This window comes from Triturus cristatus, chromosome 2_1, assembly GCF_964204655.1.
Source record: "Triturus cristatus chromosome 2_1, aTriCri1.1, whole genome shotgun sequence".
Lineage (NCBI taxonomy): Eukaryota > Metazoa > Chordata > Amphibia > Caudata > Salamandridae > Triturus > Triturus cristatus.
In genome coordinates, this window is record NC_140581.1 from 223,573,932 (window position 1) to 223,589,253 (window position 15,322).

The following is a 15,322-nucleotide window of genomic DNA, read 5'->3' on the forward strand; positions in this document are numbered from 1 at the left end:
AGATTGTAGATGCTTCCTACCGTTATTGGTCAAAGATTCTGGCAAAGACATCGAAAGGTTAGATGATATTATCATGATATGAAGGTGGTTAAAAGTAAAGTTTATTGTGTGGGGCATTTTAAGGTACAGTCAAATCGACAATGCTAGGTCTAGCTACTAAGAGGGATTGGCTTCATCATCAGTGGTAGTGACTGTGACCACACACAGGAGCAATCTAATAAGGTTCAGAGATACAGAACTAGACTTTTAGGGACTCTTGAGTATAGTAATAGCAGACCGTGTTGGTTTGCAGAGACATTAGGACCTCAAGACAATAAGTATCAGTGAGTATGTACAGGAAGTATGGTGACCATCTATTATCAGATTTACGAAACTGTATCCAAAAATAGCAACAAAAAAATACCATATGGTTTGATTCTGCACACAATGCATATACATAAACGCAGAAAATACCACTAGGAGAAACTACATTTCCATACAGTTGAATGTGTGAGATGTTGAGTAGGAAAAAATGCTTTGAGATTCACCTGTTAAATTGACTTCCACACTGATTCCTTATTAGAATTCTTGTCCTTTCACTGAAATTTTATGGAGTAAGAGCATTTTGTAGTACTTTAATGGTACTACGATAGTACCACTAAAGTACTACAAAAAGCTATTCACATAGCTACGAGTGTAAAGCTCCACCTCCACTATCTTTTCTATGGTGATATCCTCACACATGTAAGTTTACTAGTTAGTGGTAAATGTGGGAGGGACAGGGCAGTGGTTGAAAAATGGGCCATACTGCAAAATAGGTAGGGGTTAGGAAGAAGTAAGAAGTGGTTAATGAAGGGGTTTTTGAAGGAATGTGAACCCACCACAACAGAGTCAGTCCATTGCTATTCGCAAAACCTTACCTCTAAAGTTACATCAGCCAAAACAGTAACAAATGTAAGTCCAGCACCACACTGCCAACCACTGATACTGCAACCACTCTCCCATAGAAATCTATAGAGGTAGGAATTTAAAATAAAAGCCCCCAGTAAATAATGTTGTTAATTTAAAAATCTATGAATTTAATGTTAAAAACCTTATTAAATGTAAGAATTAATTGCACTAATTAGTATTAAAATATAATTAAATAACTTTTAATTCTGTACATATAACCTATTAATATATATTTTTTAATTTAGGCGGGGTTGCTTTATTCATTTAAACTTCAGCAAAGGATTTATTTTTTAATTTAATTAAATGAATTGAATATTTATTTTAAAAAAAATTAATCTAAACACTGAGTAGAGCTCTCTATATAAGAAGTATGTGGTATGACTGTGCCGCCGCAACCTCCTAATCAATGATTAAATGCATTGACCAGATAACGCTCTTTGCTTTTATCCGCAGCTGTAGAACTATTAGTTACGGTTGTGTTCCCCCCTCTTTTCTGTATCCCAGGCTTAATGGTTGCCAAAAATTATTCAGGCACTTTGACTCAAACGGACCAATTCTACAGAATTTTCTATAGCCACAACATTAAGTAGGGAACAAGAATTCCCCTGTTTTTACCAAAATGTAAAACTCAATAAAAACAGCAAAAAAAAAGATTATATATATATATATATACACACACACACACATTAAATTTAAACACTTTACTGATCTTGAAGGAATAGGTTTTTGACAAATATTAACACAAATACAATTAATTTATTTTTGAATGTAGAGCAAATTAAAAAGCACAAAAAAAGTACTATCAACTTGGAACAACAGTCTTTTTCCCGGGAACTTCTGCTCGTACAGAGAGCAAAAGAACATTCGAACAGAGGAAGGCTGAAAGGAAAAAGACAAGAAAACACAGGCAAAACCAGAAAAGAAACATCAGGCGCCGAAAATCTAAGAACAACTGGCATGGGAACAAGAGGCCAGAAAGCAAAGAACCAATAATGGAGAACATTTACCCAAGTTAACGGTAATGAATCTAACCAATAAGATCCTATCTGATGACGAAATGAGTGTACTAGAACTTGGCTTGTCTTTTTGTCCTGAGACAGGGTTCGACTATGCACAAGCTAGGGTTGATCTGTATAAATTTGAACGAAAATTGAAATTATGCAAAATGCATGCGTTGAAAAATAACGGTAACAAAAAATGTACAGCACACAGCACTGATTGTGACTCTGTTTTAACTATTGCTGACATCCCGACCCTACAAATTATGACAACCCTGGAACAACAGATATCCCAAGAACCTAACACTGTTCCTCTGGACCCCTTTAATCCCACACATACTACTGACATTTCCAATTTCCTGGGCATAAATACAGGCGAGGCATCCCTCACACGGTTCAGAGCCAAATCCAAGTATGTACCTATACTTGCCAGAGAAAACATTGACGTTTTTAGTGACCTTGTGGCCGAAGACCTACTCAAACTCCTTAACACAACCAAAGAGAATACTAACATGACCAAATCTCAATGGGAGGCTGTGAATAATTTACAAAAAGACCAAGAACTGGTCATCAAATCCTCCGATAAAGGAGGTAACTTGGTCCTTATGACACGGACCTTGTACATCAAAGAGGCGCACCGCCAGCTCGATGACAATACTTGCTACGGTAAAGTAGACAAGAAATATCTCATCGACTTAAAAAAACAATATCATGACAAGCTGCAACATGGCATGAACAAAGTCTTCTTACATGGGACGAAAAACAATTCTTAAAAAATGATACCCCCACCACTCCATTATATCTGCTTCCAAAAGATACACAAAAACAGCAGCAATCCAGCTGGCAGGCCTATAGTGTCCTCCAAAAACAGCTTAATGGAGAACACGAGCATATATGTGAACCACTTCCTATTCCCCTTTGTTAAAGATCTAAAGTTCTACTTACGGGACACAACTGATTTTCTCCACAAAATACAAAACATTACAATAGGGGATAGTGATTGGCTGGTCAGTTTAGATGTCGAAGCTCTGTATACGAGCATACGGCACGAAGATGGCTTAAAAGCATGTAAGTTCTTTCTTAGAAAACACAAAGCTGAATCCCTACAACACACACACATGTTATTGGATAGGATTGCAATGTGCCTAAAAGAAAATGTTTTTCTGTTTGAGAATGTATATTACAAACAATTGCAGGGAACTTCTTTGGGCACCTGTTTCGCCCCAAGCTACGCCAATCTTTTGGTGGGCTGGTGGGAAAAGAAGGTGCTCTGGAATGACCTTACTGAACATTGGTATTGCAACGTTTCAAAGTGGTTGAGATATATTGACGACGTCGTCTTTGTTTGGAATGGATCAGAAAGTGAACTTAATCTTTTTATTGATTGCTTATAATTTAATGTTGTATACTTAAGATTCACAAGACACTACAGCCAAAGCCATATTGAATTTCTAGACATGAAATGAACTGTTGAATATGGGAAAGTCAGTACCAATCTCTTTAGAAAAATTCTATCCTTCACTCCTCTAGCTCGCATCCACCTAGCTTCAGATGGGGAATCCCCTATAGTGAATTCCTAAGGGCCAAACGTAATTGCAGTACCGAGGCATCATACACACGAACCAAACAGGAGATGAAAGCAAGATTTAAAGAAAGAGGTTACTCGAGAAAGGCACTACATCAAGCAGAAAAAAAGAGAAGAAACACAATGCAGGAAAGAGATTCTAGAGAAAAGTAGAACCAGGAAAAGAAAACAAGTTGAAACCAAGGAACCAACTAGGTTCATTACTAGATACTGCAGTCAATCTAACCAAATACGCAGGATCTTAAAGAACAGATGGGATATCCTTAGACAGGATCCCATTCTGCGTAATGAAATAACTATTTCCCCATCGATCACATTTAGAAGAAGTGCATCACTTAGAGACATTTTGGTACACAGTCACCTTTGGCCCAAGGACAATAATTGGCTCATGAAAAGCAAAGGCTTCCGCAGATGCGGCAAATGCAAAGCCTGCACACATAGTAATAATTTCACCGAAACTACCCTAGAAAGGACTAAGATCAAATGGAGAATACCCAATGCAATAAATTGCAACACTGAGTATGTAGTGTATGCCATTGTTTGTCCATGTGGCCTTTGGTACATAGGGTCCATGACATTTGCAGTGAAAAAACAAATTTTAGAACATTGGCGTGCGATTACTAACAATGACCAGAGCAACAACACAGCCAGACACTTTTCCAAAGAACACAGGAGTGACGGGACCAAAGCCAGATTTTTTGGACTGGACACAGTCAACCCAAATCCAAGGGGAGGTAATCGAATAGCTGCATTACGTAAATGAGAGTAACGCTTTATTCTCCTAGCAGGCACTAGATTTCCTAACGGCCTGAATCAGGACGAGGAACTGTACAGCCACATGTAAACTTCTATGTATACATTTTTAATCTTGCCTTGACTGAACACTCGCTCCTTCCCTCTTTCTTCACACCTTTTTGTTTTTAATGAGACAACAGCAGACTCTAGAGATGTACCACTGAGAAAAATGTAATGTTGATTTTGACTTATAAGATGCTAATTTGATTGTTCTGATGATTGTCACCTAAGGGATTCTAAAAGTGTGGATTTATTGTGTTTTTTCAGGAGAGAGCGTCTGCAAACCACCTGACCTTCACGTTCGTGTTAGCGATATGAGCACTGGAGTCACGGGCCGACAACCCCATTTCACTCCAAGTCACATTTATAGTTTCAGAAATGAAAACAGGGTACTAGAAACCTTCACTTCTTTGAATGCATAGTCTCATGATTCCTAACTGCCATGATTCTGAATAGAATAGGATCAATATCGAATTACCCTTCAACATTGAGTCTTTCCTCTCTCCTTACTACTAACACAGAGTACTAGACCCCAAAAAACTATGAACATCAATTGAATAAGTATTACTGACGTTTGCTAGCGTAAAACGGGCACTAGACCCACCAAACAATGACTATCACTTGTATAGCATCATCAACGCTAGCGCACTACACACCAGGTGGAAACATTTTGTCTACAATTTGCAGAACAAACCATTACTAAATAACATGCTTGCAATGCACTTGAAAACTTACTCTGCTAGTTTGATTTTAAGCACACTAACAGAGTTTGGCACTAACTTTTGTTTTCAAAATGTGACGTTAACATTTATTTTCTTTTATGTCTATTACCATGTGTAATGCTGACTGCACCTTTAAATAATGTGTAACTGGAGTTGGAGGTCATGTGACCAAGACCACGGACGTGGTCGAAACGCGTCGTCCTTGTCTGCGATCTGATTAAAAAACGTACCTGCAGAAACTGATGGTGGGGGCTCGACTTAATCGGTTACGTCGGATTGTGATTCCTTGAGAATATATATATATATATATATATATATATATACACACATATACATACACATATGTATGTATTATATATACACATACATTTATATACACATACATTTATACACACACACACATATATATATATATATATATATATATATATACACACACACACACACACACACACACACACACACACACACACACACACATACTTTTTTTTTAGGGATTTACAAAAAAAAAATCTCACCCAAAGTAAAAGGTTCATATTTACAAATTATGTATTAGAAATTACAAAAACCTATTTACAGAATTAAAAAAAAGTTATTAAAATATTTTTCATCAATTGGAAAATCTAGATCACTTTTTACATACAATTTAATTTATATATATTTTTTTAATTCAAAATAAACCATTTTATATTAACATCAATTCCTATGGTGTTCCATTTTAAGACCTAGGCCCCATTACTTTCTATGCAAGGACTATGCAATATACGTGGCTGGCCATGTGTGGTGCTAGACTTACTACAGCTCCCTTTTGGCTGTAGTAACTTTACACTTGAAAATGTGGCTTCACCCCGTTTCAGAGATATGCCTACACTTTTGATTAACGTTACACTCTTACGTGGCGAATAGCCAAAAGTCATAAATTTTACTTATATGTGTATGAGTAAAGTCACATGTGTATATTTACTTATGTGCAAGTTTACCTTTGTGAAAAGGCCCTGACATGTTTTAAAAGTAAAAGCAGACGAAAGCCTACCGGATGAAGTTCATATAAGTAGTTGGCCATCGGCGATTTCAGGACTCTATCTACAACATCACAAACCAAATCCTCCAAGCGGAACAGTAAATCTTCAAATGTTATGAACGGGCACTCTGCTTCAACATGTGTGTATCTGTAAAATGAAAATAAAGAAATTAAAGAAATTAAAAATAATTTTATTTTGATAGTTTACAACAGTGTAAGAGTGTTATTTAACCTCTTAACAGTTTGTTCAGAACATCCTGCTTTAGTTACCTTGTGATTTCTGCATTATTCAGTTAAATAAAGGTCACAAAGCGTCTTTGCACAGAAAAAAACTGCTCAAAATCAAGCATTAAAGATGAAGAAAACACAAAAAAGATTATAATTTAAGAGTGGGCTACCCGAAGCAATTGAGGACAATCTGAAAACATGTTAAAACTATTTTTTTCAGGATGATTTACCTGGCACACTATGTTCCTTATGGAACACTGAAACATCAGAATTGTCATTCCTAAACAAAGTCAATAACAGCCACAGTCACGCTACACAACATTGATTGCTACAAGTCTACGCAAATATAATACATTCAACAGAGCTGTTCATGTGCTAACAACATCTTACATGATGTCAACATTTCCTTTTAAGGAGAACAAGGTTGGACATAAATTGGTGCAGAAGGTTGGACATAAATTGGTGCAGGTGAGGTGAACCTCATTTGTCACTGGGATAAAAGACGCAATGGAGAAGCGAACTAGGGTTGAAGCCAGAAATATTTGTTTGAAGGGTCATAGCCCCAATAAAGACAACAATATGGAAGTTTCATGGCAGAGGAATTCTACCTGCTTATTTTTAAAATATTGCTGTAGTATTATGGGGACTTTAAAGCACATTACATTTTGGCTAAGGTATTGTTCATCACTTAAGTTTTGTGGGGAAATGAGTTACAAATGGTGTATTTTAGAGCATGTTACGTTCAAAATTAATATAATTTGTAGATTTAGAGAAGGATACCCTCTTCAAGAAACTACTAGTAAGATTAAGGTCTACTGTTAAACATAAACCATTTTAGACATCGGCAATCCTTGCTCTATTAGGGCAAGACTCACCCTGGAGACAGCTACCACAACAAAATATATAAAGCTGCATAAGGACACCCATCCCTTCCAGTAAAAGAAGCAAGTCAGAGAATACATGAAAGAGACATCAAAGGGATGGCATAAGGGCTGCAGAACTGCAATGAGGACGGCTTCAACTTGCAGTAATAAAGATTTATCAGCAAGCAATCAGGCTATATTTTCCTTGTCCTAGCCGGTAGTCTAGGAGACGGCAACAAGAACTATCCGGCTACATCATGCCACCAGAGACCATACAGTTTACCAGAACAAGAGAATATGTTATCCAGAAGCAACAGAAAAGAGAAAATCCCACACAAAGGAGTAGAATCAGGCAAAGGAATGCCATTGAACTACAGACATGAGTTCAGGCTGCAGCCCATGGTCATCCGTCATGGTTAGTGCCTCTTGTCCTCTGTGTACTTCTCTCACATGCAGATGGCGCCAATAGGAAACTGATGTCAAATGTTACAGCAGGTAGGTGGGGCCATATGCTGCAGCATGTGTTGACAGAGACCAGGGTGACCTGTACAATGCCCGACACAATGTCTGTCTGTGCACTGCCAAAGTGTTGTTAAAGTGAGACTCTAAAGGACTGTCCCATCTGGGAATGGGTGATAAAAAAATATGATCCATGGCTCTGATACAATCACTTTACTTGGAGGACTCTCAGAGCAGCCTGCAGCAGCAGGTAGATACAATCAGCCAGTAAAATCTGAAAGTTACACCGGTACAATAAAATATTAAAGTGGAGGCCAAACATAAATATGGACCTGCCTGGCACCTGAGAACCATCCTGTGTCTACAGCCTTGGGTAGAAATCTCGCCGAAATAGCTTTGGTTCTGTTTATGGAAAGTTTAATTAGCAGATAAAATGCAATATACCTCTGCTCTAACCTGAATAAGTGTCAGTGCTCTTCACATTACAACAACCAAAGAGAGACTGATCTTTTTAAGAATACAATTGCAGAAAACGAGGGGATGGGGTGGTATAAAGAGGGAACAAAACATATGTGGCCATTGTCATTGTTAATACAGTGTATCAAATGCCCTACAGCAGACAGATTATCATTGACACTGGAAAACAACAACCTCCTGGACCTCTCTCAACCTGGATTCAGAGCAAACCACAGCACCACGACAGCCTTGATTGCAGTCACTGATGACATCAGGGCCCTGCTGGATGGCAGGGAAACAGCAACCCTCATCCTACTGAATCTATCAGACACCTTGAAGACCGTCTCCCACCACATCTTGATAAACCGACTCCACCACATGGGAATCCAGGTACACGTCCTCAAATGGATCGCCTCATACTTCACCAGAAGCACTCAGAAAATCAGGCTCCCACCATTCACCTCTGAAACCAAGAAGATCATCTGTGGAGTCCCCCAAGGATCATCCCTCAGTCCTACCCTCCAACAAGTCCATGATCTCCCCGGGCCAACATTGTCCGATCACACAGGCTCAACACAATTTCCTACACTGACAACACCCTGCTCATCATGACAGAAGACTCTACCACCACCAGAGCAAGCTTCCACAAATGTATGATGAACTTAGCAGACAGGATGAAGGCCAACTGCCTCAAGCTGAACATAAAAAGACACACAATTGATGGACGGAATGCAGGACAAATCAAAACATTCACCCCCAGTCAAAAGATCTGGGTTAAATCCATCATTCTTTCACTCACCATGCCACCCCAGTTTAGACCTGGCCATATGCAAATCAGTCTTGACCCTGTGCGTCATGGGAACAGTCCAGCCCGAACTGCCAAGCAAGGTCCTCCCTGGACCAGAAACAAGCATCCTAGGACCGGTTTCGGGGTTTCACCCCTCTTCAGCCAGGATAGCTTGATTCCAGTGGCACAGCTGAACAGAGACAAGACAGAAGTACTCATCTTTGGAAAAACACCTCACCATTGAACGACACATGGTGACCTGCAGAAATCCGCCCGCCCGATGGACCACAAACCCAACCTCAGCATCATCTTGGGCAGCAAGGTATCTATGAAAAAGCTGGAAAAACGCAGTCTCATCCACATGCCCACCCCACACATGCTCCGCAAGATCTTCAGGTGGCTCCTACTCAACACCAGAAAAATTCACACAGGCCCTCATCACCAGCAGGTAGGACTACCGGAACACCCTCTACATAGGAATCACTGCAAGTCTCATGAAGTGACTACACACAATACAGAACTCAGCGTCAAGAATCATACTCGACCTCCCCAGATGGAACTTCATCACAATCCCACTTTAAGAAGCTACTCTGGCTCCCGTGCCAGGTCAAGATGTTGACCCACGCATACAAAGCCCTACACAACATTGGACCAACATACATCAACAAGCGCATGACCTACGACCAACCAACCAGACACCTACAAATACGTCTCCCTCTTCCTTGCAGACACCCCACAGATCTGCTGAGCCAACAATAGAGGACACTCCTTTTCTCATCTGGCAGCCAAAGCCTGGAACAACCTCCCCCTGCACCCCAGAACCTTGACATTGCTACAGTAATTCAGGAAAGGACTCGACTTGGCTGTTCAAATGAGCAAACCACCACGCAGCAGCCAGCACTCCAGCGCCTTGAGACCCTCACGGGTGATTTGCCACGCTTTACAAATAACTGATTAATACTGGGTGTCGTGTCTCAGCGCCGCAAGAAGGACACAGTACACGGTATGGGTTATGCAATCTTTATTCTTCTTCTCTCTGTGAGCCCACGTCCGCTCTGCTCCCTGCTTCCTGCCTTCTGTCCCCTCCCAACACCCTGACCGGATGTGGTGTCCGGTGACCTCCCTGCCCTTCGCCCAGTTCAGGGTCCTAGTGTCCATTCCCAGGACACTACATCTCCCCCCTTTGTCACAAAATCAGAGATGCACAAGTTAGGTGAATGATTGTTTGATAACATAGATAGAACATAGATAGATACATCGAATGGGTGTATCACATTTCTTCTATTAGTCTTTTCGGTCTATTTGCTGTTCGTCTTGGCCGTTGCCCCATGTCCTGGCCCCTTGCTGTCTCCCGGTCACCTTCTGTTTCTGTGTCATGTCGTTCCCGCTCTGCCGTTCCTTCTGTGCTTGGTGTTTGCTCTTCTTTCACCTCCTCTTTCAGTACTTTGAAGTGTGAGCTGTTTCGCGTGATCCTTTGGCGTCCTGACTCTGCCGTGACCATGGTTCCCTTCACTTTGGTGATTGTCAGCGGATCATGTGAAAACGTGCTGTCAGACTTCCGGTGCTGTCGCTTTTGCACTATCACGGCGTCTCCCTCTTGTAGATGGGACGTGGTGGCATTTCGTCTGCTGTCCGCATACTCTTTCATTCTTTCTTTTGCCTCCTTGTCTCTGTCTGCTATGCTCTCATGCCCTGATGTTGTTGTTGTCTCTACTTGCGGGAATCTTGTCCTGCTTGTCCTCCCCAAAACTAGCTCCGCTGGGCATTTTCCTGTGGAGCCGTGTGGTGTGTTCCTGTAGTCGCGTAGCACTTGGCAGAGTGCTTAGCCCAGCGAGATCTGTGACAGTTTCGCTCTCTGAACCGCCTTCTTAATGTTCCCCATGAACCTTTCGACCATGCCATTTGCCTGGGGCGACAGCGGCGTTATTTTCTTATGTTGTATTCCGAGGTATGTCATGAATCTTCTGAATTCATCTCCTGAGAATGGGGGGCCGTTGTCTGTTTTCAAACTTTCTGGGGAGCCCTATGCTGCAAAGATGTCATCTAAGATCGGTAAAGTTGCTGTTGCTGACGTTGACGAGACTGGCCTCACGATGGGGAACCTGGAGTACTCGTCAATGACCACCAGTAGATAATTTCCTGTCTCCAGCGGTCCAAAGAAATCAGCTGCTAATGTTGTCCATACCGCTCTTGGCAGTTCTGACATGTGCAGTGGTTCTCGCCTTGCTGGCTGTCCTGTCACTTGACAGAGGTGACAGGTCGCGATGGTGTCTTCCACTAGATGGTCTAGCCCAGGGAACCATACTTTCTCCCTCAGCAGTTTCTTGGTTGCAACGATGCCTCTGTGCGATTCATGTGCAATGTTGACTACTTGGCGCCGTAGTGAATACGGTATCACTATCCTGGTGCCTCGCATTATTATGCCCTGACTTGTTTCCGACAGTTCTTCACTTATTTTCTGCAATGCAAGCATCTCTTCTTTGTTCACTCCCCTTCTCCACGTGGAGTTGTTGTTCACATGTCTCCACCATTGTTGTCTCATTGTCTCTTTGGCCATTTGTAGCGTGACGTCTTCCTCAGTCTCCTTTCCTATCTCCGCTATTGTTATGGGTGCTGGAGCGCTTTGTTTTAGCACGAAGTTGAGATATTCCTCTGCTACTGACGCTTTCTCTTCTCCATTCGGTAATGGGTGTCTCGACATGTAGTCTGCTGGATTGTGCCCTTTCCCCGGTTTGTGGACAGTCGTGAAATCATAGTCCATTAACCGGATTCCCCAACGCTCTATTCGCGGCGGCATCTTTGCTGACGGGTTTCCATATATTGTTACCAGTGCTTGGTGATCCGTGATGATCGTGAATTGTTTCCCATATATGAACATGTGATAATGCTAACATGCCCATACCACCGCTAAGCTTTCTTTTTCTGGCTGCGAATACGCCCTTTCAATGTCCGTAAGGCTTTTGCTGGCGTAGGCAACAATTCTCCTTGGTGAGTCCCTCCCTGGTTGGTGTTGCGCTAGTATCGCCCCTAGTCCTATTGGGCTTGCATCCACCGTCAGTTCAGTGCAGAGCAGAGGGTCGAAATATGATAGATGTTCCACTGTCATCACTGCCTTCCTGATTTCCTCGAACGCCTCGTTGCATTGCTGAGACCAGATGAACTTTTGGCCCTGTTTGGTCAGTTCTCTCAGCGGGGTGCTCACCGTTGCAAAGTCTTGTATGTATCTGGCGCAGTAGCTGGCCAGTCCTAAAAATGACCTTATTTCTGCTGCGTCTTTTGGTGGTTTCGTGTTCTTCAGCGTCTCCACTTTGCTGGGATCTGGCCTCATCCCTTTTTTTGAAAATATGTGTCAGAAAAATACCAGTTCTTTTCTTTCTAGTTCACATTTTTCTCCATTTAGTGTCAACCCTGCTTGTTCCAGCTGCTTGCATACTTGACGTAGAGCGCTGTTGTGCTCCTCATCAGCCTTCCCAAATACTAGAATGTCATCGCTATAGTTGAAACTATTTTGTACTGGTCGTATTACTTGCCGTATCGTCTCCTGGAATATCTCAGCAGCCGATGATATTCCAAAACGTAATCTTTTGTACCTGAATAGGCCTAGGTGCGTGGACAAAGTTGTTATGTATCTTGATTGTGTGTCTAGTTCTAGTTGATACCCTTTACACAAATCTAGCTTCGAGAACATGCACGCCCCTGTTAGACGGCTGATCATGTCATTCAAATGTGGTCCCGGATGGCGTTCTCTCGAGATGGCTGTGTTAGGTATTCTCATGTCCACACAGATCCGTATTTTGGAGGTGTTCTTCTTTGGAACTGCCACTATTGGTGATACCCACGGTGTTGGTCCTTCCGCCGGTTCAATTATGTCTTGCGCCAGTAAGTTTTTTTAGTTCTTCTTCTACTTGTGGTTGTAGATGTATCGGGACCCTCCTGTGGTGCTGGGCCACCGGCCGGACTGCTTCATTGATGTGCAGCGTTATCTGCTTCCCTTTCAGTTTTCCAAAACCTTCTAGTATTTTCGGGTATTCTTGCAATATTGTCTCTTTTTCTGACATGTGATAAGTCATGGCAAGTAGCCCCATGACCTGTGCCGTCACATTGCTCAGCAGGCAAGGTGCTGGGATGTCACCTTTCAGTACGTGTATGTCTTCTTGGTATGCCCTATCCTTGTATGTTAAAGTCTCTGTGAATTTTCCCATGTTTTCCACCGGTTTCCTTGAACCCCAGGTGAACACATCTACTGTGGATGGTCGTAATGTTGGCTTGACTCTCATTTTCATGTATTCAGACATGCACATGATGTTGCATGTCGCTCCACTGTCCAGCACAAACTTCGCTAGGTGGTTCCCGACCTCGATGTCCACAGTGGCAGTCTTCTTTATTGTCTGCTTCTCTACCAGCTGGATGTGTTCTTGCCGTCTTTCTTCTTTGGGCACATCGGACATTAGATAGAGCCGAGCTTCTCTCTCAGGTGCTGTAGTGCCGTCCGACGAGCTTCTCTCCGCCGTCTCTATGTGTCTAGCATATCTAGTGCTGGTCATCCTTGTTCCGGCTGCACGTCCCCTCTCACTTCTGAACTGTCTGCTCATGCACGTACTTGCGAAATGATTGTCTCTGTTGCATTTTCTGCACTTCTGGCCCATTGCTGGGCAGGTGTCGACATGGGGAAACTCAAGACCGCACCTGTAGCATGTGTTGTTCGTCTTCCTGGGAGGTGGTCGCTATCGGTGTTCCTTTTTTCTGAAGTTTCCAGTGACATGATGTGCCAGTGCCGTTCCTTTTTCTTGGCCCATTTGGATTTGCTTGGCGTGCTCCGTGGCCCGTGCTTCTGTGCGGGCCATCATCAATATTTTTTCAAGTGTCGTAGGTTCCTTCAGAATGCGTGCTCGGAACTCCACCGACTGACATCCTTCAATGAGACGCAGACGTATCGCTTGGTCGTTGTCAAACTTTTCAAATTCGCAGTGTGTGACCAGTTTCCGCAGCCGTGTCGCAAAGTCATCCATACTCTCCTCTGGCCTTTGGCACGCCGTTTTGAACGTGTATCTCTCGAAATCAATGTTGCGTTGGGGGTCAAATTTCTCCGTGAGGCATGCTAGTGCGCCTTTGTAGTCTGTTTTGTCGCTGGGAATCGTCAGGAGCAAATCCTCTATGTCGTCTCCCCCAAGATTCACGAGCAGATCCAGTTTCTTGCCCTCCACGACGTCCGTTGCCCGCATGTAGCGTTCAAATTTCCTTATCCATTTCTCCCATCTGATACCCGCTTGAGGTTCCGATGTGTTGAATGGTAGTGGCCTGCGGAAGACAGCTTGTGTACTCTTTTTGTCGTCGTCACTCATCTTTTCTTTTTTTTTTCCTTTTTGCTTCCTTGTTTCTTTATGTCACCCTTTTCCTTCTTTTATTTGTCCTTTGCTTCTCTATTTCCAGTATTTGTCGTGGTTTGTTGTTATTTCCCTTCAATTCTGTCTTTTTCCCTTGTTTTTCTCTTGCCTGGCCTTTCAAAATGGCAGCCGTGTGTTCCTGGCTGCCTATTGGTCCTTTTTGCCTGACCTCAAAATGGCTGCCGTACTCACGTTTTGCACTTAACTGGCCCTTCAAAATGGCCGCCGTGTATTCCTGGCTCCTTATTGGTCCTCTCGCCTGACTTCAAAATGGCCGCCGTGATCTCGCGAGAGTTGGTTAAACTCAGGCGCGCGAGATCCTTATCTCCCCAGTTCACCGCTCGCCAGCCTCGCGTGATGCTCCTTCCCAGCTTTCCTTCTTACTTGGTTACCACTACCGGGGTGGGCTCCCGCACCGACGTTTGTTCGTCCTTTCCTCTTCTTCTTGGCGCTCCGGACCAGGGTGGGCTCCTGGCTCCGATTTTAGCGACACCGGGTGGGCTCCGACAGTCGCAGCGACGATGTTCTTCGAGATCCCTCCTTCGATCGCCAGATGTCGTGTCTCAGCGCCGCAAGAAGGACACAGTACACGGTATGGGTTATGCAATCTTTATTCTTCTTCTCTCTGTGTGCCCACGTCCACTCTGCTCCCTGCTTCCTGCCTTCTGGCCCCTCCCCACACCCTGACCGGATGTGGTGTCCGGTGACCTCCCTGCCCTTAGCCCAGTTCAGGGTCCTAGTGTCCATTCCCAGGACACTACACTGGGGAGGACAGAGTAAAAGTCAAATCAGTAGTTATAAAGAGAAGAGTGGAACAGGTATGTTTTCTAAATATCACTTTGGCCTCTGAGATTCTCAAGAAGAGAGTTCTACAAAAAAGGGACTGTTCCCAGTGGAGACACAATTGGTTAATAAGGAGTAGGTTACTTACCTTGTAAGCATCTATTCGTAGTGTGTGGTGCTACAGATTCACGTTATGCATAATCCTGCCATCCAGTGTTGGGTTTGGATTCTACAACTTGTTTTTCTCAAACAATTATTTTTATTGTCAATGTGATGTAGAGTCTCCTCTTCAAGAGACTGTGCATGTTCAA

The 15,322-nt window shown here is 42.9% G+C and overlaps 1 protein-coding gene across 1 annotated transcript in view; it reads right to left on the reverse strand.

The window, feature by feature from the left end:
• Positions 1-15,322, reverse strand: part of NARS1 (asparaginyl-tRNA synthetase 1) — a 217,003-nt gene that overhangs the window by 43,881 nt on the left and 157,800 nt on the right. The window contains exon 11 of the mRNA XM_085630181.1: positions 6,064-6,199. Coding sequence (XP_085486307.1) covers positions 6,064-6,199 — 136 coding nt within the window. The remainder of the gene's footprint in view (positions 1-6,063; positions 6,200-15,322) is intronic.